This window comes from Centrocercus urophasianus, unplaced genomic scaffold (assembly GCF_019232065.1).
Source record: "Centrocercus urophasianus isolate 14NV4802_14NV808 unplaced genomic scaffold, USGS_Curo_1.0 seq_28, whole genome shotgun sequence".
Classification (NCBI taxonomy): domain Eukaryota; kingdom Metazoa; phylum Chordata; class Aves; order Galliformes; family Phasianidae; genus Centrocercus; species Centrocercus urophasianus.
In genome coordinates this window covers 12,907,338-12,930,567 of record NW_024884844.1, presented here as the reverse complement: position 1 = coordinate 12,930,567, position 23,230 = coordinate 12,907,338, and the positions used below count along the sequence as shown (strand labels likewise).

At 47.0% G+C, this 23,230-nt stretch overlaps 1 protein-coding gene across 1 annotated transcript; it reads left to right on the top strand.

The window, feature by feature from the left end:
- The first annotated feature begins 4,430 nt into the window (after positions 1–4,430).
- On the top strand, positions 4,431–18,581 carry RND3 (Rho family GTPase 3). Its single transcript, XM_042827386.1, has 5 exons — positions 4,431–4,765; positions 4,855–4,942; positions 11,946–12,055; positions 13,540–13,674; positions 16,438–18,581. The coding sequence occupies exons 1-5, from the start codon at positions 4,616–4,618 to the stop codon at positions 16,687–16,689; spliced, it is 735 nt and encodes a 244-aa protein (XP_042683320.1). The 5' UTR covers positions 4,431–4,615; the 3' UTR covers positions 16,690–18,581.
- Positions 18,582–23,230: the final 4,649 nt, after the last annotated feature.

Sequence of the window (23,230 nt, the reverse complement as noted above, 5' to 3'; positions counted from 1 at the left end):
GTGTCACAAAATGCAGGTGTATCTCTGATGGTGGGACAGCACTTATGGCTCTCTCCAGCTCCCTGAAAGGAGGTTATGGCAAGGTGGGGGTAGGACCCTGCTCCCAGGTAATATCGACAGGGCAAGAGGTGATGGCCCCAGGTTGCACCAGGGGAGGTTCAGGTTGCTATTAGGAACAGTTTCTTCTCTGGAGGAGTGGCAATGCAGTGGCACAGCTGCCCAGGGAGATGGTGAAGTCACCATCCCTGAGGTGTTCAAGAGCCAAGGAGATGTAGCACTGAAGGGCATGGTTAGTGGGCATGGTGGGGTAGGTTGGGGTTTGACCTGGAGGTCCTAGAGGTCTTTTCCAACCCTACTGATTCCATGGCTCTACAGGAAGGGAACAAACGTGGGAGAAGGGCGTGAGCCTCCCACGTGTTCTCTGCAAATGGAGGCGAGAAGCACAGACAGAATCATGGCAGTGCTCTGCCAACGAGTGCCAGAATACAGCCCCAAGGCGTGCCAGGTCAGCCCAGATCACACAAGACATGGAATTCCCACTCACATCAGAATAATTGCAGTACGATTAGTATTGTGAAATCTCTTGTTGTCTGTCCTAATGCCCTGCCTTGTGTCAGTAAGGGATTTTGGGATAACGTTAGAGTGAATGGAACGTTGTGAAAGCATGGCCCTCAGCTCCTGAAAGCTGGAGTAGCTGAGTTTTATTTCTTTCCCATTTGGTCCTGAGTGCTCAGTGAGCTGTTGGTCAAGTGAGAGAGAGGTGCAGATGTCTTGAGTTAATTTCACCTATTTACATAATTCTTTATCAGTAGCACTTATTTCCACAGTTGCCATTGTTCCCACGTGGCTGTTAGACCAACCTCACAGCACAGGACTGAGATGCTCGTTCTCCCCATCTCCCCATCAATTTTAAACCCTCCTTGGAACAGAAGAAAACGAGGCCTTGGTTTAGGCAGCCAAAATCTCAGTCCCTCCACGGTGACCTGACTCTTGCACCCTGTGCCCCTTTGATTCCTGTGGACTCAAGGGATCCCAGCCAGCAAATGCGTGGGCTCCTGTGTGATGTCAGTCAGGCTGCTTGGACCACATTTTGCCCAGACAATCACTAAGTGAGATTTTTTTATTTCCTACACACTCATTGTGGCTCGGGGCTTTCTGATTTTAAGCCCTAAGCACTACACACAGAAACAACAGGAGCTCTGTTCGAAACCTCTGAAGTGCTGCATAATGTTAAGTGTTCCGAATGAATCAAGTCTGGTGTGTTCAACCGAAATTAGCGGGTACTTGTGACCTTATTGCTTCTCATTTGTCAAACAGGCACACTCTGATCACGACGTCTCACAAGGTACCCGTGAAAAATAATTTATTTTCAGCTGTTAAGAACTCAAACATGACAGAGATAAGTACCAGAGAAGAGGAAAGAGATAATAAATTGGTATGTGTTGAGAAGAAGGTTTTGAATAGCGGCCCTAAATGAAGCATGGATTACACAGAGAGCTGTGAGACGTACAGATGTTCCTGAATAGCTGCTCGTTAAGGTGACAATATCGCTCTGCGGGCTGAATAAGTTCTCTGGCAAACATAATTTGTGATCGTGAAATTAATGACTATCACTGCGTGCTCACACGGGAGCCCACGCTTCCGACACACAGGAAACGCGCATTTCCTAACACACAAGTGTTTGACCTTAAGCCTTAATAATGCTCTTTTAATGTATGTCGCGTTTAGTTACACACACACACAGAAAGGAGGAGGGAATGGGAGCTGGAAGGTTCATGTTTTATGTATGGCGTTCAGTACTTGCCTCGGAAGCTTTGGTAGCTGGCATAACACAGGTAGGTATTCTGATGGCAATTTCAGATTTAAATCGTCAAGCAATCATTGCGGTGCTAAAAGCACTCTTCTTAACTGTTTTATTCTAGCCATAGAAAGTGTTCAAGCTGATGACTTGTGAGAGGAGAAAAACGTATCTTGATATTCCCATAAAATCTTACACAAGATCAGTAGTCATTACCAGAGATAATACTGGATTATATAGATGGTATTAATATACACACAATACTTCCCTGGATGGAATGCAGAGAAGCTGTGAAAGTCTAGAAAGGAATCAGAGCTGAAGCAAAATGAGGAATTTGAACCAAGCAGAGCAAGAAACTCTGCTGTATAAATCAAAATCGGACTGCGTGTGAAAAATACCAATGGAAACATTAACCCAGCCGTGTTATCCCCCTAGTTATCAAGATATGTGAAGAGGCATTAAACTTAATAGTATGACATGAATAATAGTTTTACAGGGATTAACATATCTGGGACAGTTTCCCCAAGGAATGACAACAAACAAGCTGTTCCAGAGCAGGCAGCCGTATCTTGTAGCTCCCTCTCTTATTGACTGTCACAAGTGCACAGAGCTGCGAGGTCCCACGCTTCCCCTGGTAGGAATCCCGAGTGCACACAGCCATGCGTTACCCCCTTTCTCCTCTGCAATGCCTCTGTGCCAGTGAGCACACTGCAACGCACACTGACCTCTTCTAATATTAGCTCGGGCTGTCGGTTTGAAGCTCCTTGTCTCAGCCCCGCCGGGGATTCCTTCGCTTCCTCGCTTTCAGAGCACTGCAGGACAGCCTGAGAGCCGTGGGTTTGGAGCTGGGTGACGCTGGCAGTGGCTGAACTGTGAGAGCAAACAAAGCATGTAAACAGGCATCTCTGCTCATATTAGCACAAGGCGTGCTGTGGGAAGTCATGATGAGTAAGTGCTTGGTGTGCATTAAAGTTTCCACATTCTGAGCATAGCTGGATGCAAGCAAATTTTCCATATGAGCTGCACAAAGCAGCAGTCCCCCATGGCCCATGAGCATGGCTCCCTCCTCCCTTGGTCCAGAGAAGGAAGCCATGCCACTGCCAAGGAATGGGTGGCACACAGTCACAGAATCACAGAATTGTAGGGGTTGGAAGGGACCTCCAGAGATCATCGAGTCCAAGCCCCAAGTCAAGAGCCATAGAATGGTTTGAGTTGGAAGGGACCCTTAAAGGTAATCTAGTCCAACTACCTGACAATGAAAAGGGACATTTACAGTATGTTGGGGTGCTCAGACCTCGTATCCATCACATCTCTGGGCAAGCTACACCAGGTACAGGCACTGCCTTTGTTGCATCTTGCCTCCATCTGCATGGAAGTGAATGATGACTTGACAGCGAGATGCTTCCATCCACCTCCCATTCAAGATCAGCAAAAAGCTCCTTCAACCCCATCTTCTCACCATATATTTGACAGATAGACTTCAGATAGTGTATTGAACTCAAGGAGAACACAGGGCTACTCTGCCTCCACTCCTGAAGCTGCTATGAGTCTCAGGTACAATAAAAGAGTGGAGGGGAACAAAGAAGCAAGACTTTATGTACTCTGAAGACATCTACGCAATTGAATTTCACAGGATCACAGAATGGTTGGGTTGGAAGGGACCTTAAGGATCATTTGGTTCCAACTCCCTGCCATGGGCTGCCTGACCCCCAGCTCAGGCTGCCCAGCACCCATCCATGGCCTCGGGCACCTCCAGGGATGGGGCACCACAGCTCTGGGCAGCGCCACCAGGCCCTCACCGCCTTTGGGTAAAGAATTTCCCCTTAACATCTAACTTATATCTCCTGTCTTTTAGTTTAAAGCCTTTCCTCCTCATCCTGTCGCTATCTGACTGTGTAAAAGTCTCTCCCTGCTGTTTATAAGCTCCCCTCAAGTACTGTAAGGCTGCAGTGAGGTCTCCCCAGAGCTGTCCTGTCTGGAGGCTGAACCAGCCCGGCTCCCTCGAGCTATCTTCATAGATAGGGATATACTGAGACTGCAGATGTGCTGAGGTGAGCTCTTCATCTAAAAAAGCCAGGGCGCAAACCTGCGTATCCCTGAGGCCTCCTAATAACACGTAACTACGAACTCCAGTGTTTTGCTTTTAATTCCCACCAGAAACCACGCCTCAGGCTCTTTGGGAAGCTTATCAGAGGTGAGTAACGTGGCCAGCCGACAATGTGACACAGCGGGACACCGTCACGGACGCCATGTTCGGGATTCTGCCCCGCCTGTGTCACTGAGGTAAATTCCTGCAGTTAAACACCTGCAAGATACTAGGGCTTTTCTATGTCAGACGTTATAAGTTTCTCGTGTTTCAGCCAAGACGTGGCACGGGGTCGCTTTGTGGCACGGATGATGGATTATTCACCCCGACGACCTGCGGGGCTACGCGAAACCCCCCTCCCTCACGCCGCTCCTCCCGCGCGCTCCCCCACACCGCCGCCTCGCGCCGCTCCCCAAGGGGGCGCTCTGCCCCGGCAGCAAGAGCGCGGCGAGGGGGCGTGGCCACACTGCCGGCGGGCGGTGATTGGCGGGGGCGAGGCTATAAATACGGGCGGGCGGCGGGGGGACAAAGCAGTCTGCGCGGGACCGGCGGGCGGGAGGAGTGGGTCGCGCCCCGTCCCGCGCTCTGCCACTTGCAGTGGGATTTCCTCGTTGTATTTATTTATTTTATTTCTTTTCCATCGGGTCTGTTCGTGTTGGTTTTTTTTTGTTTTTTTTTTTTTTTTTGTTAATTTTGCTCTGGCCGTGTCGAAGGATACTAAGCGGAGATCAATGAAGGAAAGAAGAGCGAGCCAGAAGTTATCGAGCAAGGCGGTGATGGATCCTAACCAGAACGTGAAGTGCAAAATCGTGGTGGTGGGGGACAGCCAGTGCGGCAAAACTGCGCTGCTCCACGTCTTCGCCAAGGACTGCTTCCCCGAGGTGCGCCGGGGCTCGGGCAGGGCTGGGGGGCCGGGCTGGGGGCTGCGGGACCGGTGCTGACCGCTCTGCGCTCTGTCTCTCTCCCGCAGAGTTACGTCCCCACCGTTTTCGAGAATTACACGGCCAGCTTCGAGATCGACACGCAGCGCATCGAGCTCAGCCTGTGGGACACCTCCGGTGAGCGCTGAGAACGGCCGGGGCCGGGATCGGGAAGCGGGGCGGTGCGCTGCGGGGCTGAGCACGCGTCGGTCGGGCGGGAAGGAACCGGGCGGCCACCCAGGGCGGGCGGGGAGGAGCCGGGAGGAGCCGGGCCCGCCCCGCGACCCCGCGCTGTGCCGGGGAGCCCCATGATCAGGCCGGGGAGCCCCGCCGGGCTGGGCTCCGTTCTGCTGAGTGAGGCACAGATTCCGGGAGGTTCGGTTTTTTTATCCGCCCAGGTAGTCTGTGCTGGTGCTAATAGACTTCGGAGAGAGTGCAGGAAGGGTGTGGACAAATCTCTGTTTGCAGAGATGTGTCAGCGTTCAGTGGAAGGCAGATAGGACTGTGGTTAGCTTGACTCTGCCCTGAGCCCTTACCACAGCGAGAGGGTGCTTAGCAGTTCTCATACTGAGTGAAGTCTGCAGATATTTGAGTTCCTTGTAGGCTCCTTAGTGTCTGTTGTGACAAAACACAGCAAATCTTCCAGCCCTGGCAAAAGGCTTTGGGTAGGGAGGCATCCTTGGCCCTCTGAAGGTGCAGGGAATCATATCATAGCATCACAGAATGGCCTGGGTTGAAAAGGAGCACAGTGCTCACCTAGATCCAATCCCTGCTGTGTGCAGGTCACCAACCAGCAGCCCAGGCTGCCCAGAGCCACATCCAGCCTGGCCTTGAATGCCTGCAGGGATGGGGCATCCACAGCCTGCTTGGGCAGCCTGTTCCAGTGCCTCACCACCCTGTGTGTGAAAAACTTCCTCCTAATATCCAACCTAAACCTCTCCTGTCTCAGTTTAAAACCATTCTCCCTTCTCCTATCACTGTCCACCCTCATAAACAGCCATTCCCCCTCCTGTTTATAAGCTCCGTTCAAGGGGACCCATCCTTACTGTCGCGCTAGCATCAGCGCACATTCTCTTAGGGGTGAATGATACAGCAAGCCATTAACAGGCACGGAGCTGCATTCCCTTTGCTGAACGGAGTGAAAAGAAAAAGCTGGAAAAAACTTGGGAGTATGCGAAAGCCCTTTCTTCTCCAGGCAGGATTTGTATATGTTGAAATTGGACACTTTGGTTTCATCTAAATAAGAAATCACTCCTCTTACAGGAAACTGGGATTTTAATCCCTTTGCAGAAAAGGAAAGTAGACTGTGAGTTGCCTTTTCCCCTTGCTGTTCAGGAAATGATTTTGAAGGCTTGCAACATGATTACTGGGAAAAGGCCCTCTCTGTGCCCACGTTCACTATCAGCATAGTTCCAGACAGATTTTTTTATCTTCTGCCAAGATAGACTTTCATGTTTCTTGAGTGTGTCTGGCTTGAGTTTTCATCCTGATGACTAAGCCGATGGTAGCAAACTCTGGAGTAAGGCCTTATTAATTTTTAATAGTTGGTGAAGTTTTTGTGGCAATTTCTATCTTTAGTTATTAAAACGCAACACGTGGGTTGTTTGGCTTGCAAAGGTCTGGAATCTGTATGTCAGAGGCTAGTGACACCGGTGTGATGAAGCATCCTGTAGCACTTCAAAGGATGGCTGCGCTGGAAAGAAGCACCTGCAACCCAACTCATGCTTTCAGGCCCATCCTGGAACAAACAGACATTGAGAACAAGTGGCTAACTTCTCTGCAGTCTGAAACCAAAGAGGAAATGTTTGAGGGATGTGATGCTCGGGCTAATAGGATGTGGGCTAGTAGGTTGTGGGATTCTGTGGCTGAAGTCTCTAAGCAGCTCTTCCTGTTGACTGTGGGAAGAGCCCATCACCCCAAAGCAAAATCGCATCACCATCATCACCAGATAAGAGGCATAAGGAGATAAGATACCGTTTCAGCATTATCTTAACTTCTTGGTAATTTAATTCTTTACAAGCTTTTGTACTAGCCTACTGAATTACAATAAACGTCTTAATGACTTTAGAGCAGCCCCAGATGTAGTTAACTTCAAAAAGTAACTTGTGGCTGCGCTAATGGTGGACAATGTCCATTGCAACATGGGGCGGGGATGGAGTTAATGGCCCACCCCATGACTTTTGTTCCTTTATTTTGAGGCCGCAAAGGGTGAGAAGTGGGTGCAGTTTAGTTGGGCTTGATCACAGTTGCTGCAGATATTTCAGGATGACTTTGTCAGTGTTTAAAGGCCTTGTGTTAGAGTGAAAACAAGCCTCACTGTCATGGTTTTGGTTTATCTATTAAAGGAATGCCTTATGTAATGTGCTTATTACAGGAGGAACCTTAAGGGCAAAATGTGGAGCAGCACACAGTTGAACTTTCAAAGGTAGCTGTACTTTTATTAGGAAGTTTTTATTGTATCTTGAATATCCACATAGAGTTTTGGGACAAAACACTCATAAATAAGAGTGGAATGGGAAGATTCATTATTGAAATATTTTCTGGTACAGTCTAGTTCTGCAAGTCATAAGGATTTAAATTAGCCACAGCATTAAGGGAAATATTTGCCAACTTGAATTTCAATTGGTTTTTGGACTACCAACCCCCTTTTTTTTTTTTTTTTTTATTTCAAAGCAGGAATGTCTGGTTGCAATAGAACTCCATCATAAATTATTCCATTCGGTGGTAATGCAGTATGGCAGTCTTGAGCTGCTTGGCAGCTCTGCTCCTTTTGCAGTGTTTGAGAGAAGTTTCTTTTCAGGCTTATGGGCACGTTGAGGGATCTTTATGCATCAGATGCATTTTGTCCACACTCATGGTTCAGTATTTCTTGCCTTCTTCCATTAAAAAGGGATATGGCTTTTTGATATGCAGACCTTTAAGTCCAGGTAGTCCCTGCAGTTTGGATGAGCACGATGTACTCCATGTATATAAAAATCTAATGTTAATTTTAAAGGTGTTTTTGTTGAAGCGTCTGTCAGAAGGAATCTGAACGATGTGGTTTTACTGTTTCCCTGACTCTGGCAGTAAAGCAGCATGAAGGGAAATGCCAAAATAATGTCCTTGCCTCCCAGCTGACCTGCAGGCTGGCTGTGCTGAGCCAAGTGGTTTGCTGCTTTTGTGGCAGCATGGTGGTAACTGGCCTTGGTAGTTTGCTCTGCTTTGGAGCACGGTAGGTTTGCTAACTGGGCTGACGGTGCTGTTTTCTGTTAGAGGTACAGAAACGTCAGCACACGAAACGCTGTGAACATTGTGATATTTGTGTGTTTGGAGAGCTTCTATTTTCTCCAGAATGGCGAAGGTGAATTGAGAAGGAGGAAAGACATCAGCAGTGAATCAGCCACTTGGAGCTGCTGCTGTGGTATTTGGTGCTTTCTGTGTAGCTGATAATTAGTAAGCCTGAGGAACTGGGAGTGGGAGCGCGGCTGTTCGTCTGTTGTTCTTTCAGTTGACTGGAGTCCAAAAGGCAACAAAGACGAGTGCCCGATGGCTGCTTGGGGTGTGCAGATAGTGGAATATTGCCTGGTCCTGGGTGTGCAAATAGCTGAATGCTGCCTGTTCCCAAGGTTTCCCTCCAGCCTAGGGCAGGCTGAGGTCCAGCTCTGCAGGAGGGGCATGGGCTGAGCTGCCTCCAGAGCTCCAGCTCTCATGCAGCATCTCCGAGTGGCTCTGAGGTGTCAGGAAATCAATGCACCTACTTTGAACCACGTGAGTTTGTCGTGCATTGAGATAGCAGTGTTTCAACCTAAACTTTGCTAACTTCTGTAGCCTAAAGCACCCCGTACTGCTTGATGGGGGGTTAATTCACATTAAAAGCTGAACAGTGCTGTGCTTTGCATGCAGCCTGAGATTTGAGAAGTAGAGCCTTCTTACTGTGTTAATTACTTCGGCTTAGATTATTTAAGCTGCCAAAGAGATAAAATCAGGGATTGCAGCTGGAATATACTTCCACAGAACAAGATGAATTACAGCACTATCAGCAATTCCTTGATAGAACTGATAAATCATTCATGTTGTCCTTGACAAAAAAGATTTATTTTGTAAGGAGTGAATCACAAACACAAGTATGCTTGGTTTTTTTCACAAATACCACGGCTGTAGCCTTGCATTCTCCTTCTGTTTTCTAGGGTTGGCATGGTTTCAGATCTGCAGACTAACTTGAAAAGGACTGAGCAGCCTCATTGGGCTGTGTTCAAGTTGTCTGTTCAGACTTGAGTCTCATTCCTGAGATTCCTCTGTTCGGAGGGTTTCTGGGTGAAGTGATGAAATGCTGGATTGAATAGCCTTGCACAGTGAGGGCCGGGGCCGCTCTTTCTTTGCGCAATAATAGACGTTCAGTTGTTGCTCTCCAATGAGACTGGGAAACTTCTTTTGTCGGTGCTGCAGTCTGAGTGCTTAAAATGTTTCCAGTTTGTTCTGCAGCACACCACCCGGAGGAAAAGAACGTGTCAAATGCTCCTCGTTTGCATCTGAGCAAGGCTGCTGCCTATAAAAGTACACATGCTCAGTTCAGCATCTTTAATGTGAGAGGCTCAGAAGGAAAACCTGAAAAGAAAAACCCTCAAAACAAAAGCAGCTCCAGCTGACACAGTAAAAGGAATCTCTGGTCTGAAGGTGGTGGCTCTATGTATACATAAATACATGCTGATGGACATATATGGTGCGTTGTGTCCTTGAAGACTGGTGAGTGAGAAGTTAGGTATGTGTGTAAGGAATTAGTTTCTGGGCGAGGCTTTTTTGAGACTCCTTTCTAGCCAGCAACCATTTGGCCAGGCGTTCATGATCCTCAAGATGGGGAGCAGCTCCTGCCCCTACTTGCCCGCTCTGGGAGAGGAGTGCAGTGCAGGCAGGTGCTGTGCCCAGCCCGCAGGCGAGGGGCTGTAGGGCAGCTGGCACTTGGGCTGGGTTCACACTGCAGCGCTGTCCTGCTGCCTGCTAACTGCTCTGCAGCTTGCCTGGAGCTGGGGACCTGGCCCTGGGGCTCTTGGATAGAGGCACAGTAATGGCAGTGCTGGAGATAGCCGTGGGACAGTTGGCGGTGGGAGATGCTTGCTGATAGATGCTGTGAGCAGAGCTTAGCTAAGGATGAACGCTTCTCTGGTCGGCTCAGCTCGCTCGATCTCATTCTGCCATGCCAGTTGCTGCTGAAGACTGCTAGCTGCCTTTTGAAGAGCAGTTTTTGACAGCTGCCTCTTTGTTAGATTGACATCGCTTATGAAGATGAGCATTTGAATAAAAAAAGTCTTGTTCAACAAATTACCTTCTGCTACCTAGTTTGGTAATGCTTCATTCCCCATGTGTTACCATTCATTTCAAAAACAACATTCCTGAGATTCTTGATTCCTTCCTTCTGTGAAAGCTGTCCCACTGAAGTCATTTGTGATACGTTCACACCATTCCCTGCTCTGTGCAACAGTGGGAGCTGTCTGTCAGTGGCAACGTTGAAGAATTCCTCTAATCCAGTTAACAGACTCTGTTTAGCCTCTGAGACCTTGGCTGACAATTAGTTCTAGGTAGTTTGAGAGCTGCTGATACAATTGGGTGATAACCCCCAAAGTCACGTCTGCTGACTCTTAAAGCTGCATGCTTGTGGCCTGCGGCCTATGCTGTATGTTTGGTATGTGGAAGAAGAAAAATCTGTATAAGAATGCGGCCAGAAAGTGTGCACATGAATCACAGGCATGTGTTTTACAGTCCAATACCCGATCCTGTTTGACCGTGTAAATGTTGATGCGCCCTTCTATGTCAGAAACTGGTTCTGCTCCATTGATAAAACTTCAGCAGACTTAAGGCTGAGCAAGGGTGGCTGAGTGAATGGAACTTTCCAGAGAAGGGAAGATTCCACCATATGATGTGGCAAAGAGCTTTGGCTCTGCAGGTACTGTTATAACTCTGCACACCATGAGAAGAAAACCAGCAAATCCCTTAATGGCACTCAAAGTGAAACATACATGACATGTAACACAGAGATTATTTATGCTCCTCCGGATGACTAGCTTAGCTTTTGTTCTTATTGATCAGAATGCATTTTACAGGCTGTACTTTGCCCAGGGAGGTTGTGGATGCCCCATCCTTGGATGTGTTTAAGGCCAGGTTGGACAGGGTCCTGGGCAACCTGATCTGAATGTGTGTGTTTGGTGGCCCTGCTAGGCAGGGGGGTTGGAACTACATGATCCTTGAGGTCCCTTCCAACCCGGGTGATTCTGTGATTCTGTGATTCTGTGATTCTGTACGTAAATGCGTACTGTGAGCATATATTGGTTTACAAATCAGTGTGACCTTATGACAGAATGTACTCATGGGTCTGCCTGCAGGGCTTGGGCTCTCTCCTGTTGGAGTTCTGGAGCAACTGCTTTAATTCTAGGCAAGAGTTTTTCTAGAAATTGCCAATTTCTGTGACAAGTAAACATATTTTTTGCATTTGGAACTTTATTTTAAAAATGATTTTGAAGTTACTGAGTTCTTAAAACAACTGTGAAAAATCTGTTTTAGAGAGTGTGGATAGTGATAGGACAAGGGGGAACTGAGACAGGGGAGGTTTAGCTTGGATATTAGGAGGAAGTTTTTCACACAGAGGGTGGTGAGGCACTGTTACAGGTTGCCCAAGGAGGCTGTGGATGCCCCATCCCTGCAGGCATTCAAGGCCAGGCTGGATGTGGCTCTGGGCAGCCTGGGCTGCTGGTTGGTGACCTGCACACAGCAGGGGGTTGGAACTGGGTGAGCACTGTGCTCCTTTGCAACCCAGGCCATTCTGTGATTGTATGGTTGTCTTTTCTCAAGTTGCTGCAGGTTAAGGCTGGAACTTCAACTTGGGCTGTCCTGACTTCCTTTCCCTGGTTATAGGGGGCATCGCAAGCCTTGGGTGGGAGGCAAACCAGTAAGGTGCCATCCCTCATAGCTGTGTGGCATGGCTGTGGATTTTGAAGGTGAAAAGCAAAAGGCAAGAGGAGAATTGAGCAGTTCAGTCTCGTGTGTCGGGAATACAGCAGTGAGGAGAAGGTGCTGGTAAAGACCTTCACTGGAACTCTTTCCAAACGTTCTGAGTGAGTAACTGCAGAAAATGAAACACACAAACTGATCATGTTTTCTTGTTTCCCTGCAGGGTCTCCTTATTATGACAACGTCCGTCCGCTCTCTTACCCAGACTCTGATGCAGTCTTGATCTGCTTTGACATCAGTCGTCCAGAGACTCTTGACAGTGTGCTAAAAAAGGCAAGTGTTAAGAAATGTTGGAGGGGAGAGCTGTTAGTAAGTAGCTGATCTCTGACTCTCTGAAGAGTGGTGATGTTTCCTGTGTTAGGAACTTCAGTTTGTTTTTGTTTTATAATGGAATGAAGACCAGACTGTGCTCTGCACTGCTGGAATTTGAAGTCATTGATTTGAAAGGGATAAATTTAACTCAAAACAAGAACTGTTTAATGGAAGCTGAAGGGTGCAGTGAGTTCTCATTCCTCAGCCCTTAGACATCAATGACTTTTTTAGGGTGGTGTTGGGTGCAGTGAGAAATTACCTAACATCACATTCATTTAACAGGTAGGTCTGAGAAACTTTGCCATGTTGCAGAGAGAGTTTAAAACACATCTGTAGAGAGTTTGTGCTTAGGCCATGGCTTTACATAATTCCTCAGCCTTAAGCTAGAAAGGAGCCAGTGACAAATGCTTCTGGAAGATGCCATAAAACCTAGCAATAGCATAGGAATGTAATTTTGCACCAGACTTCAGAATACTTCAGCTCAGTGATCCAAGATACAAAGCTGGCTTCCCTTGTGTCAAAGTGCTGCAATTGGAGAATCAAGCTCTGGTGTTCATGAGGTGGTCCTGTTCCTCCCCTTGGTCACTGGGCATGACTCAAACTTTGTGCTGTTGTCTTTAAGGCTTACTGATCTGAAGTTCCTTTTATTCTGTAGCTGGGGCTGGTGTTTCTTGTTTCACTGGGAATAAAGCAGTGTGCAATGCTGTAAATAATATGCAGAAAAGACTTCAGACTACTCTTTATGCCAGCAAGCATCAAGAACTTATCTCTCACTGTTACTGTTGGTTACTGTATTGTTTCTTAATTCTGGAAGAGATTTTTGTTAATATGCCTTCAAAGCCAAATTATATTCCTAGTCTTCAGTCTACAGTCTAGTCAGATTGGGCTGCAGAGTTGTTGGCTTTCCTGCATCTGCAAAGAAACCATGCAGGGGGGTGGGGGATGTGCAAAAAGACCCAAAATGCTTTACAAGCTGTCTCAGTGACTTCCTTAATTGACTTGTGACAGATTTGTATAGTTCTGGATGTTAGGACATAGCCATGAGGCCAGTGTATAGCAGTGTGGGCTTTGTGGTCATACAAGTGGTGCCTTTAGCTCAGCCTTGGGGGACCACTGAAGGCAGTGACAGCAGCTTTCCATGGCTCCTGTGTCAGTCACTGTGGTTGGTTTGTTACTGCTCTGCAAACCTTTGTTCACATAGGTAAACAACCTCGATTAGTAAGTCAGTGGAATGAATGAGTGTAGGAGATTGTAAGATTTTATCCTTGACCAGATAACGCTGGCACTGACGCCTTCAGAAATGTGCTCGAAGGTGAATGTGGCTGTTGTGTAAGAGTATTTCCATGGAGAATGTCATGACTTATTAAACTTGGACTTGTACCCGTTGCCTCATTGGATTTAAACATTCAATTACTCCATTATAACACCCACCTACAATTTCACAGTGGAAAGGAGAAATCCAGGAGTTCTGTCCGAATACCAAAATGCTTTTGGTTGGTTGCAAGTCGGACCTGCGCACGGATGTAAGCACACTTGTGGAACTCTCCAATCACAGGCAGACACCCGTGTCCTATGACCAGGTACGTGCCATTCTTTGTGCTTAGGGGTGGAGGGTAAGAGCATTCTTTAAGCATGGTAAAACTGTGGCTTTCTTGGCTGCCAAGAGCCTTTGAAGTGAATTGAAAACGAGCTTACCACTTTCCAGTGCTTGCAGAAGCCAGAACGGTAACTGAGAGGTGTGGCATGTGTCCCATTCATTTAATGATGATAAAATCATTGTCTTTGCATTTGAGTTGAAGGTTACACACATGACTTGAGTGTTACGAAAGGTATTTCGTGTAATCTGACTCCATTAAAGTGGCATTGCTTGAATACTTGTTGGAAAAAAAAAACACCTTGTAGCTCTGTGTGGAGGTGGCAGCAAATCCAGAAAGCATCCTAATCCTTGGTGGCAATTCTGTGTTGCTGGGAAGTGAGAAGGCTGGAGCCAGTCATTGTGGGGCAGAGACACTGAGGTGAAAAGGGAAAGAATCAGGCCACAGGAAGCAGAAGGCAGAATGGGGGGGGGAAAATTAGGATCTAATAAACTTCCCCCTATTACTTACATGTGTATTGTGTCTGTTCTGCCAGCAGAAGCATGGTTGTGGATTTCAGATTCACCCAGTAGGATGTAGGAGTGAAAATGTTACCTGCCTAGGTAGTTCTAGCTGATGTGTATATCCTTTATTAGAAGGACTTTTTGATGTCTTCTCCAAAGCCTCAGGTTTTCCAAACCAGCAGCTCTTAATATGCAATTACTAATAATGCAGCCTCCTACAGCATGTTAAATTTGAAAGTGTGGAGATGCCATGAGCTGAGTATCTTAATTAAAATATGACATGGGGTGTTGTGTTGTGATAGCTTGTGCTGATTTTGGCTTTTTTTTCTCTGCCTGACTCAGTAAGCATCCCTCCACTTCAGACAATTTTCCAGGAAACTAAATGCCAGTTTTTATTACCCTAGCATAAAAGGATTCAGGTGTGCCCTTAAATCTTGATTGTTCTTCTCCTGATTGGAGAAAATATGGTTTAAAAACACCATTCATTCATATAGATTCCTATCTTTCAGCCTTGGAGCTGCAATTTTCCGTACTATTTTTCTTCAAATATTGGAAACTTTAAAGGAAATACTGTCTGACACTTAAAACATACACAAGTTCATATATGTATTTTTTTGTGGTGCATAAAACCATCAAGCCTGATGTTTTTTCAGAAGTAGTGATTGAAAATCTACTGACAGTTGGATTTGTCACCTGGAATGGAAGGCTTAACATCTCTTCTAAAGTCACAACTCCTTAGGAAGGGTTACAGCCATAAGCTGTTACTGAACAAAGAGGAAATGGTATGTGATAGTGAAGCCCCTACTTAATAAATGGGCAAACTTCACCTGCACTTTACACAGAGAGGAAGAGTAGCCTGAGCCTGGTTGGATGTCTCCTGGTTTCCAGGGCACAGAGGTGACTGAAGTCATTCAGTGCTCCCCAGTGCTAGTTCTAGGGAAGGATCAAGTCATCTGGGCTAAGGAAGTGCAAGTGGTTTCTAGATTGCCTTGCCTTGCTGAGTCAGTATGGCATCAGAGTTCAGTGGAGTTTCCTCCCCTGCTACTCTTACCTTCATAAGAAAGTGCTTGAAGGTTGAATTTGGTTGATGGTGACACCCTGTCTCCAATATGCCAACCAATTTCCAGCCAGCTAAGCCTGGCAAGCATTTTTTTGAGGAAGTAAGATAGGTTTGGGTGAGCAGGAGTTGGGGTGTTAAACAGTGTGTAGGGCTCGGTCCTACAGCTAACAGTCCTTTATCAGCCAATCCCACTTAAAACTGATAAGGAAACAGCTGCATCACTTGAAGGCAAATAATGCATAATGAAGATGTGGGTCCAGTTAGATTAGTGCCATCAGCCTGGTTGGTACAGCTGGGAGCACAGAGGAGGGACTGGCCTGATGTGTGTCCTGCTGCCTGTATCTCAGGTGTGTGAGTACTTGAGGAGTGGCACATCAGGAATGTGGCTGGATGTTGTAACTTAACTGGGAAGATTGGAGTTCCTTGTAGTACTTCCTCAGAAGTGAAATCCCATTGAAACAATTCCATGTTTTCCACACAGTGCAATGTTATCTTCCAGTAACAAAATACACAACAGGATACTTGGGGGTGCTGGTATGTGCTGGAGTTGCTTTTTGTGCTGCTAGAGCAGATACCTGCTTTGTCTTCTCATACTCCTACAATTGCAAAAGAAAGGTTGCATAGCCACTGAGAGCCTTTTTATTTTTGCCCATTCCCAAGGTACAAGTTGATCTAACTCTTCCCCAGCCCAGGAACCCACAGGTTTTTGTTTTGTTTTGTTTTTTCACCATAAACTTCATCACTTTAGCAGAGTTGTGAGCAGGGCTTCCCTTGTATGCTCTGCTCCATGGCTGGGGGGTTCAGTGAAGGAGTTTGAGCACATCATCTGCCTGGAGATAGGAGCCTTAACCCTTGAAGCTGCCAGGTCTGCACTTGTCTCAGTGAGCACGTGATCCACACGTGTAGGGATGAAGGTGCTGAATGGGTCCTGCTGATGCTGTTCTGGATTTCTGCAGTTATCATTTCTCTTTCAAATGGTATTTATCTGTGAGAGAACGCCTGACTGCATCTTGGAAGCCAAGCTCTGTTTATTTTGCAAAATTAGCTGCTGGCTGTCGTACTTGAGCTTTAGCTTTTGGTTTTCACAAAACATTGTGTATGGAAAACAGTGCTGAAAAGTAATTGTATGGTTTGCTTTGGCTCCCTGGAAACTTGGTAGTGATTGAGTGTTCTTTCTTCCCTTAGGGTGCAAATATGGCCAAACAGATTGGAGCAGCTACGTACATTGAATGCTCAGCCTTACAGTCAGAAAACAGCGTCAGAGACATTTTCCATGTTGCCACCTTGGCGTGTGTGAATAAAACAAACAAAAACGTGAAACGAAACAAATCACAGAGGGCAACAAAGCGAATTTCACACATGCCTGGCAGGCCAGAACTTTCTACAGTGGCTACAGACTTGCGAAAGGACAAAGCAAAGAGTTGCACGGTGATGTGAAGGACCTGGATTTTCTTGAGCAGGAGGAAGAGAGCATTCGGGAGAGGTGGAGGCTCAATGAAGTGTGCTGCCACGTGGTATTTAATGAGTGCTTCTGCCAGTGCTTTAAAGGAGACTCTTCACCTGTTGTGTGAGACTGTACTTAGGAACTGAGCATGTAGACCGAGCAGGGAGAAGAAATGGCTGTGAATGAGGTGGCATCAGGAGATGGTACGTGGAAGAAAATGCCAAAAATGAGAACACTTGAATGTGCTGGGGGAAAAAAAAAAAGAGAGGGTGAATAGGAAGAAAACACCACGAAGAAGAGAGACGTCATTGACAGTGCTTGTTTCTTTTATTGATGCTCTATTCCCGGATGCTACTGCTTTGATTTCATTAAAATGATACTTTAATGTTGTTTTTTTTTTTTTTAAAGAAGACATTATTAATACACCCTCGTTAAGGAACTATCCCTGTGACCTTGTAGTTGGTTTTCCAAAGGAGATGATCCAATTTTGTAGTAGCTCCTCGTTGAAATGCAGAGTATACCAAGGCCTATACGTCACCTGGAGGAAAACACTGTACGTGAGAAGTTTGGAGCTTTGCCTTTCTGAGATGGCAGCACGAGCTGAGTAATAGTGACATGTTGGTCATGGAGACGGCCGTGTGAGGTTTCCCAGTGTAATAGGTGACCTCACAGCAGGATTTAAATGGATGCAAGTGGGATGTGAGGGCAAACTGCCTGCCTTTCGGAGTCTGACTTTCAATTCCTCTTTGTGATTGTAATTTAAGGTGGAAATGATCTCAAGTTCTGGTGTACTGTATGGGTATTTCACTGTAGGTTCAGCTCTAAAATCAAGTGAAAAGTGCTAAGAGCTATGATTACAAATGATTCTTAGTTTAAAAACGAAAAACACAATTCGTTAAGCCTTACTGCCCATCTGGAGAAGCCCTGAGCCTCCTCTGCTCGTGCTCAGAGCTGGGGAGCCCAGTGGTTCCCACATCTAGCCCTCTGTAAACGCTATGAAGTGCTATTCTGTGATACGGTTCTCTGCAACAATGTTGGGGAAAAACCCAAAACTCTGCAGGTGAGGCAGCAGAGCCAGGTTACCCACAGTTAGCCACTGGTGTGCAGTTATTTGGGGCAGCCATCTCTCATTTGCTCACGGTGAGCACTGTGAGGAAATGGAGTCTGAAGAACTGTGACGCCTTAAGGGGGGACCCCAGTGGAAACTGGATACAGCATTTAGTCTTTAAGGCTAATATCTACTTATCCAGACAGCAGTCCTTAACTATTACGTGGGTGAACTGGTTCAGTTCTTTTTTCCCTTACTGATTGCTGTTACAATAACTCTGCCAGCCCTTAAATGTGTTCACGACTGTTTACTGACCGACTTGATGGCTCCTCTGGAGGGGGATGCTGTAATCTCTAACCGGTGTGGCTATAGCTTGTTGAGAACAAGCAGTTTGTTTCCAAGGATGATGCTTCGTTTTTGAAGTGTTGAAGCTGTGTTCATGATGACTTCTGCAAAGGTAAAGGATTACCACAATTAAAACTCGGTGTGTTCCCAGCACTTTTTGGTTTTTTTTTTTTCATCCAATGATAAAAAAGAAAGAAATCCACTCCAATTATTTCCCACACAAAAAGACATTTCTTTACCACCATAATAAGCTTATGACTGATGCAGCAGTGCGCTTAGGGCAGTATTACAAAATAGCTGGTAAGTGCTTTCTGTATTTAAATATTGTGGAAGAAAATAAGTTATAACTGTTATAAAACAGGACACTCATTACATTTTTTTTTTTTAATTGTTGAAGTCACTTTGTATGTTCGGTTAATGTTTCTGCAGTATTTATTAAAATACCATTCTTTTCTTTGAATTAAAAAGAAAGTAATTGACTTGTAGTAGAAATGGCCTTTGTGTGTTAGTTCATTTCTATTCGTGGACTGTAATTGTACTGAGCTGCAACCTGGCCACAGCTTGGAAATGGAGTGGGATGCAAATAGAAATCCATCTCACACTTGGAGCTGCCTTTTGGGTTTTTTTGGAGTTAAAAGTATGTCACGTGGATTATTTGAGCTGTATTTCTCAAAAGGTCAGAGGCAGACAGAGGAAACTAGAGCAAGTGAACAAGTGTGGTTTGCTTTGGCCTCCAAAGCATTGCCTGCTTATTTTCATGAGGTCTCACACGTCCAGGCTGTTCCAGGAGCTTTTCTTTCCTTCTCCTTGTGAGTTAAGCAGACAGGCTTTGCTGCCTGCTTGCCTCCTCATTGGGACATCACAGTTGCTGTAATCCCTGGAAGTGGAGTCTCAGCACTGCAGCTCTTGGGTGTTTCAGGCTTCATTTTGGACACAGAGGATGTGATGCTGAGTGCAGCCTGTGCCATCTGCATACATTTTCTCCCTGAAACCTGTAAAACCAAGGCAAAGGAGCTGTTACATTTCTCAGTTTTGGTTCTGCTGAAGCACGTGTTCATTCTATGATTCTAAAGGCGTGCATCCTGCATCTGCACTGGAACAGGTTGCCCAAGCAGGCTGTGGATGCCCCATCCCTGCAGGCATTCAAGGCCAGGCTGGCTGTGGCTCTGGGCAGCCTGGGCTGCTGGTTGGTGACCTGCACACAGCAGGGGGTTGGGACTGGGTGAGCACTGTGCTCCTTTGCAACCTAGGCCACTATCATTCTATGATTCTAATCCTTGTAGTTGTCCTGGGCTCCCTTTTCTCATCACTGAGGCTAGGGTGCTGCCCTCACCCCCGAAATGCCTCTTCCTCACCTGCTGTGCTCATCTTGCTGCCTTTGCTCACCTTTGCCTGCTGACCCATGTCAGATTGATGCAAGGTTCTGAATTTTGGGAAGCTTTGCAGTGTGGCATTAAGTCCTCCCTTTGTACAACTATGTGGATCCACTCCTTCATCAATGGATTTGATTCTCTTGCTATGAAGGACGTTTTCCAATTAATATTTAACTAACTGCATGCCTTGGCACTCTTTCCAGCTTTTTATCACTTTTAAGGAGGTATAAACCCAAGCAAAGTAATCAGTCCTTGCTTCTTGTGAATGCTGACACACCACTAGGAGAGAAGTTCCACTATGACCTTGTGGGCCCCCATGGTGGCCAGAGCAATGCAGCCTGCAAGAGCCAGCTCCCCTGCTGCTCATTACTTGCCTTCCAACCCATCTGTGGCACAGTGGGTTTTGCTTCAGCAGGTTGTGTCCCTGCCAGCTGTTGTAGATCCTGCTATTTCTTTTCCAGCTGTTTTCTTTCAGCTCTCGAGCTTGTCGCATAGGCTGGGGCTAGGAAGGATCTCTCTGGAGCTTCCCCAGACACGTGCCTTCATGATGAGGCTGCCAGTGCCACATTACACTTTGGAGAGCCACCAAAGTTTGCTGTGGCTTTTTCCTTCTGATCAGTGTGTGCAGTGTTGGTGTTGCATTGCTCCTGCTGTACATAACATGCTGTGTGGTTGCAGGCCAAATGATGTGTATTAGGAGGGTGCTACTCCTGCTAAGCCACACGTAGACTCGCAGGAAAGAGAAAAAATCCATTTTCAATTAAATCACTTTGATGACAAATTGACCACTGGTTGATAATTACACTTTCTAATCCCATGCTGAGTCCTTTATCTTCTCTAGGTGGATGGGAAATGGAAGTGTCATGATTTATCTGTGATTTCCTTTCTGTGTTTACAAAAGCAAGCAGCAGTGTTGGCAGCTCTCTCTGCAGCCGCTAACATTGCTGTGTTCCAGCACATCTGGGAAGTGAGCACTCACGAATCCCAGAGCTCCTCAGCCAGTTCTTGGGCATAAGCTGTGTGTCTTTGGAACAGAAAGTGTTTCATCATCACGTGGTGAGAAATAATCTTTTTTTTCTCCCCCCAGATGCAGAGCAGTTCTCACCGATGAGTCCAACTTTCTTTTGCTATAGCTGCTGGCTTCACCATTTCCTTTAAACAATAATTGCTATTTTGTCCCTCGTAGGAGATGTTTGTTATGCTTTGGCTGCTGGCAAATGAAGCTTCTGAGCCAGAGGAAAGATGGCAGGTTTGCTTACCTAAATGCAGGGGCTGTGGGTAATGCCTGGCCTGGGGTGTCATCCTTCCTGGGGTGACATGATGGCTATTTGGTTTCTCTGAGGGCCCATGTCTGCAGGATTGCCTCCCCCTCAGCACTGCGGTTGTGTGGACAAGAAGTGCTCTTTTGTGCAGGCTGTGGTTTGGTCAGATGCTTCCCTTAAGCACTGTTTGATCCCTGGAAACTAAATTTGACAGATTGCCATGACTCAGTCTGTTTCCAAAAAAACATTTGATTTGAGCTTTCCTTTGATTGCACAACCTAGTTGTGCAATCACTTACAGTAAGTGAGGCACCTTACTGGGACATCCCTGCAGACCCCTGAGACCACCAAATTTAATTGCCCTCCTATCTCCACCACCCAGGTACCTGCAGGGGCAGTCGTTTGGTCTCTGGTGATGGGCTCTGTGTATGTCTGGCTCTGCAGCTTTGGATCCCCTAGCAGGCGTGGAGGAGAGCCTGAGGAAGAGGCCAAGCTCCTTCGTCACCCCTCAGCATGTTGCCTGGAGTTGATCTGCAGTGAGGAAGGGGTAAAGCTCGGCTAATTAACAGTTTGATGCTGTCAGTATGACATTTTGTTGTCTAATCCTCACATGCCAGCGCTGACTCTCAAAAGGGAGAGATTGTAGGCTGAAAAGCAGATAATTACTAATTCTCAGCTCATCGGGCTTTTTCCTACCAAACTCCTTTCTTATAAAAGCAGAAAGAAATCTTTTTTCCCATAGACTTGCTCATTCAAATCCCTGCGACCTGTGAGTGTTTCTGCAGAAGCCACTGAGATGCTGATGGTAATGAAGAGCTGTGCCGCATCCCCAGAGCCACAACCTCCGAGTGCCAAGGCACATCTGCAACGTGTTAGCAGCTGAAACAACCTCTGCACCTTCCGGGAGCCCCTTCCATCCCTCAGCCCTGGGGCTGCTGAGCCTGGTGAGGGGCAGCTCCAGCCCTGCAGGTTGTCCAAGAGCCAACAAGAGCTGGGGGTGCTGCGCAGCTCCAAGAGGGAGATGTTCTGCGAACCGTCTCGTTCTTATCCTCCCTAAAAGAGTTTGGAGGATTAGGGGTGAGAAGCAGTCGGAGAAGGAAAGATGTCATCCAACTTTCAAAGGGATCTGCAGAAAGGGAGGCACTCCCACAGCTGTCGAATGGGAACTCAGCTTTTAGCCCACCGATTCACACGCTGCAAAGCGCTCATCCTGGCAGCTCCTGCTCTTCACATCCCACTGCACAAGTTCTGCAAAGCCATGCTGTAGCTGAGAAACCTTTCTTGCAAACCGCTGCTGGAATGGGTGAATTTGCTGCAGAAATCCGTAACTTGCATCCAATGTGCTGGGGGTGAGCTGGGATCCCTTCTGGGCCAGGACCACAATGTTCTGTGAGCATTGCCTTGTGCTGGGTGGCTGCTTCATTTCACTTGACCTCTCCCAGGGGTCAAAGGACTCAAAACTGTAAAGCACTCTGCTGCTTTCAAGCCATTAACTGTGTCCTGACTGTAATGACTCTGAATTAGATTCAAGACATTCCCTAAAGACATATATTCTGTAGTCTGCCTGGTACTGTGGAAACATCCTCCATGGGATGTTTGGGCTGCAGCCACCAAGGCTCACTCTACTCTAGAAATGCCCATTTTCACCACTGGAGCTCATCCTGCAGGCACCTACAGATATGTGGGCATTTGGGGATGTGCTTCTCCATTTGCGGGTAACGCAGCTCATCCACGTCCTCTGCTCACACACAGCTGAGACAATCTTTGTCCCTTCTTCAGGCACTTACATCCCTAATGCCAGGGCTTTGACACACGAGGGGGGACAAAAACCTGATTCCTGCTGCAGGGAAGGGGATTTGGTGCAGGTTGAGGGGTTGCACGGACAGCATTTGGTGCAGTTTGGGAGCTGCAGGGATAGGATTTGGCGCAAATTGAGGCTTTGGTGCTTGCTTAGCACAGGAGGGCTTTGTGCTGGGGGAGGCGGGGAGCAATGCAAGTGTGTGTGTGTGTGTGTGTGTGTGTGTGCAGGGCTGGGGCCGGGGGAGCCAGGGGCTCATCTGGTGTCAGCAGCATTCATGTGCAAAGCAGGGACCCAGGGCAGCGCATTATCTCCGGGCTGGAATGGTTCTTTCAGGCGCTCCCCGACTTTTCAGGGATGCTGCACACTTGAAGGCTGGTTATTAGTTCCAAATGCTGTAGGAGCATCTGCTCTCAACTAGCTCGAAACCATGTTTAATAACAAGAAAATCTACTTCAGCCAAATCCCTATAGGGAGGGCTTTAGCCCGAACAAAGGCCCCCCCACCTCTGATTTCCATAACAGATGTACCATGCGATGCATGACAGCCCGGCGCGGGGGAGCTCCTTTATTCCCCACATATCCATCTGCAAGAAAAGGGGCTTTCATTTTATTAATTGCACTGGTGTGCTCCGCGACGCTTTGTGTGTGCGGGGAGGAAGGGTTTGTGTTTCATGCTACAATGGCCATGGTAATGGGTTGGGTTGGTT

Bases quoted from the DNA above. Each gene is read 5' to 3' on its own strand.
- RND3 (XM_042827386.1), top strand. From the start codon at position 4,616: ATGAAGGAAAGAAGAGCGAGCCAGAAGTTATCGAGCAAGGCGGTGATG. The intron at 4,943-11,945 runs GTGAGCGCTGAG...GTTTCCCTGCAG, and splicing joins CAGCCTGTGGGACACCTCCG to GGTCTCCTTATTATGACAAC. The intron at 12,056-13,539 runs GCAAGTGTTAAG...ACAATTTCACAG, and splicing joins TTGACAGTGTGCTAAAAAAG to TGGAAAGGAGAAATCCAGGA.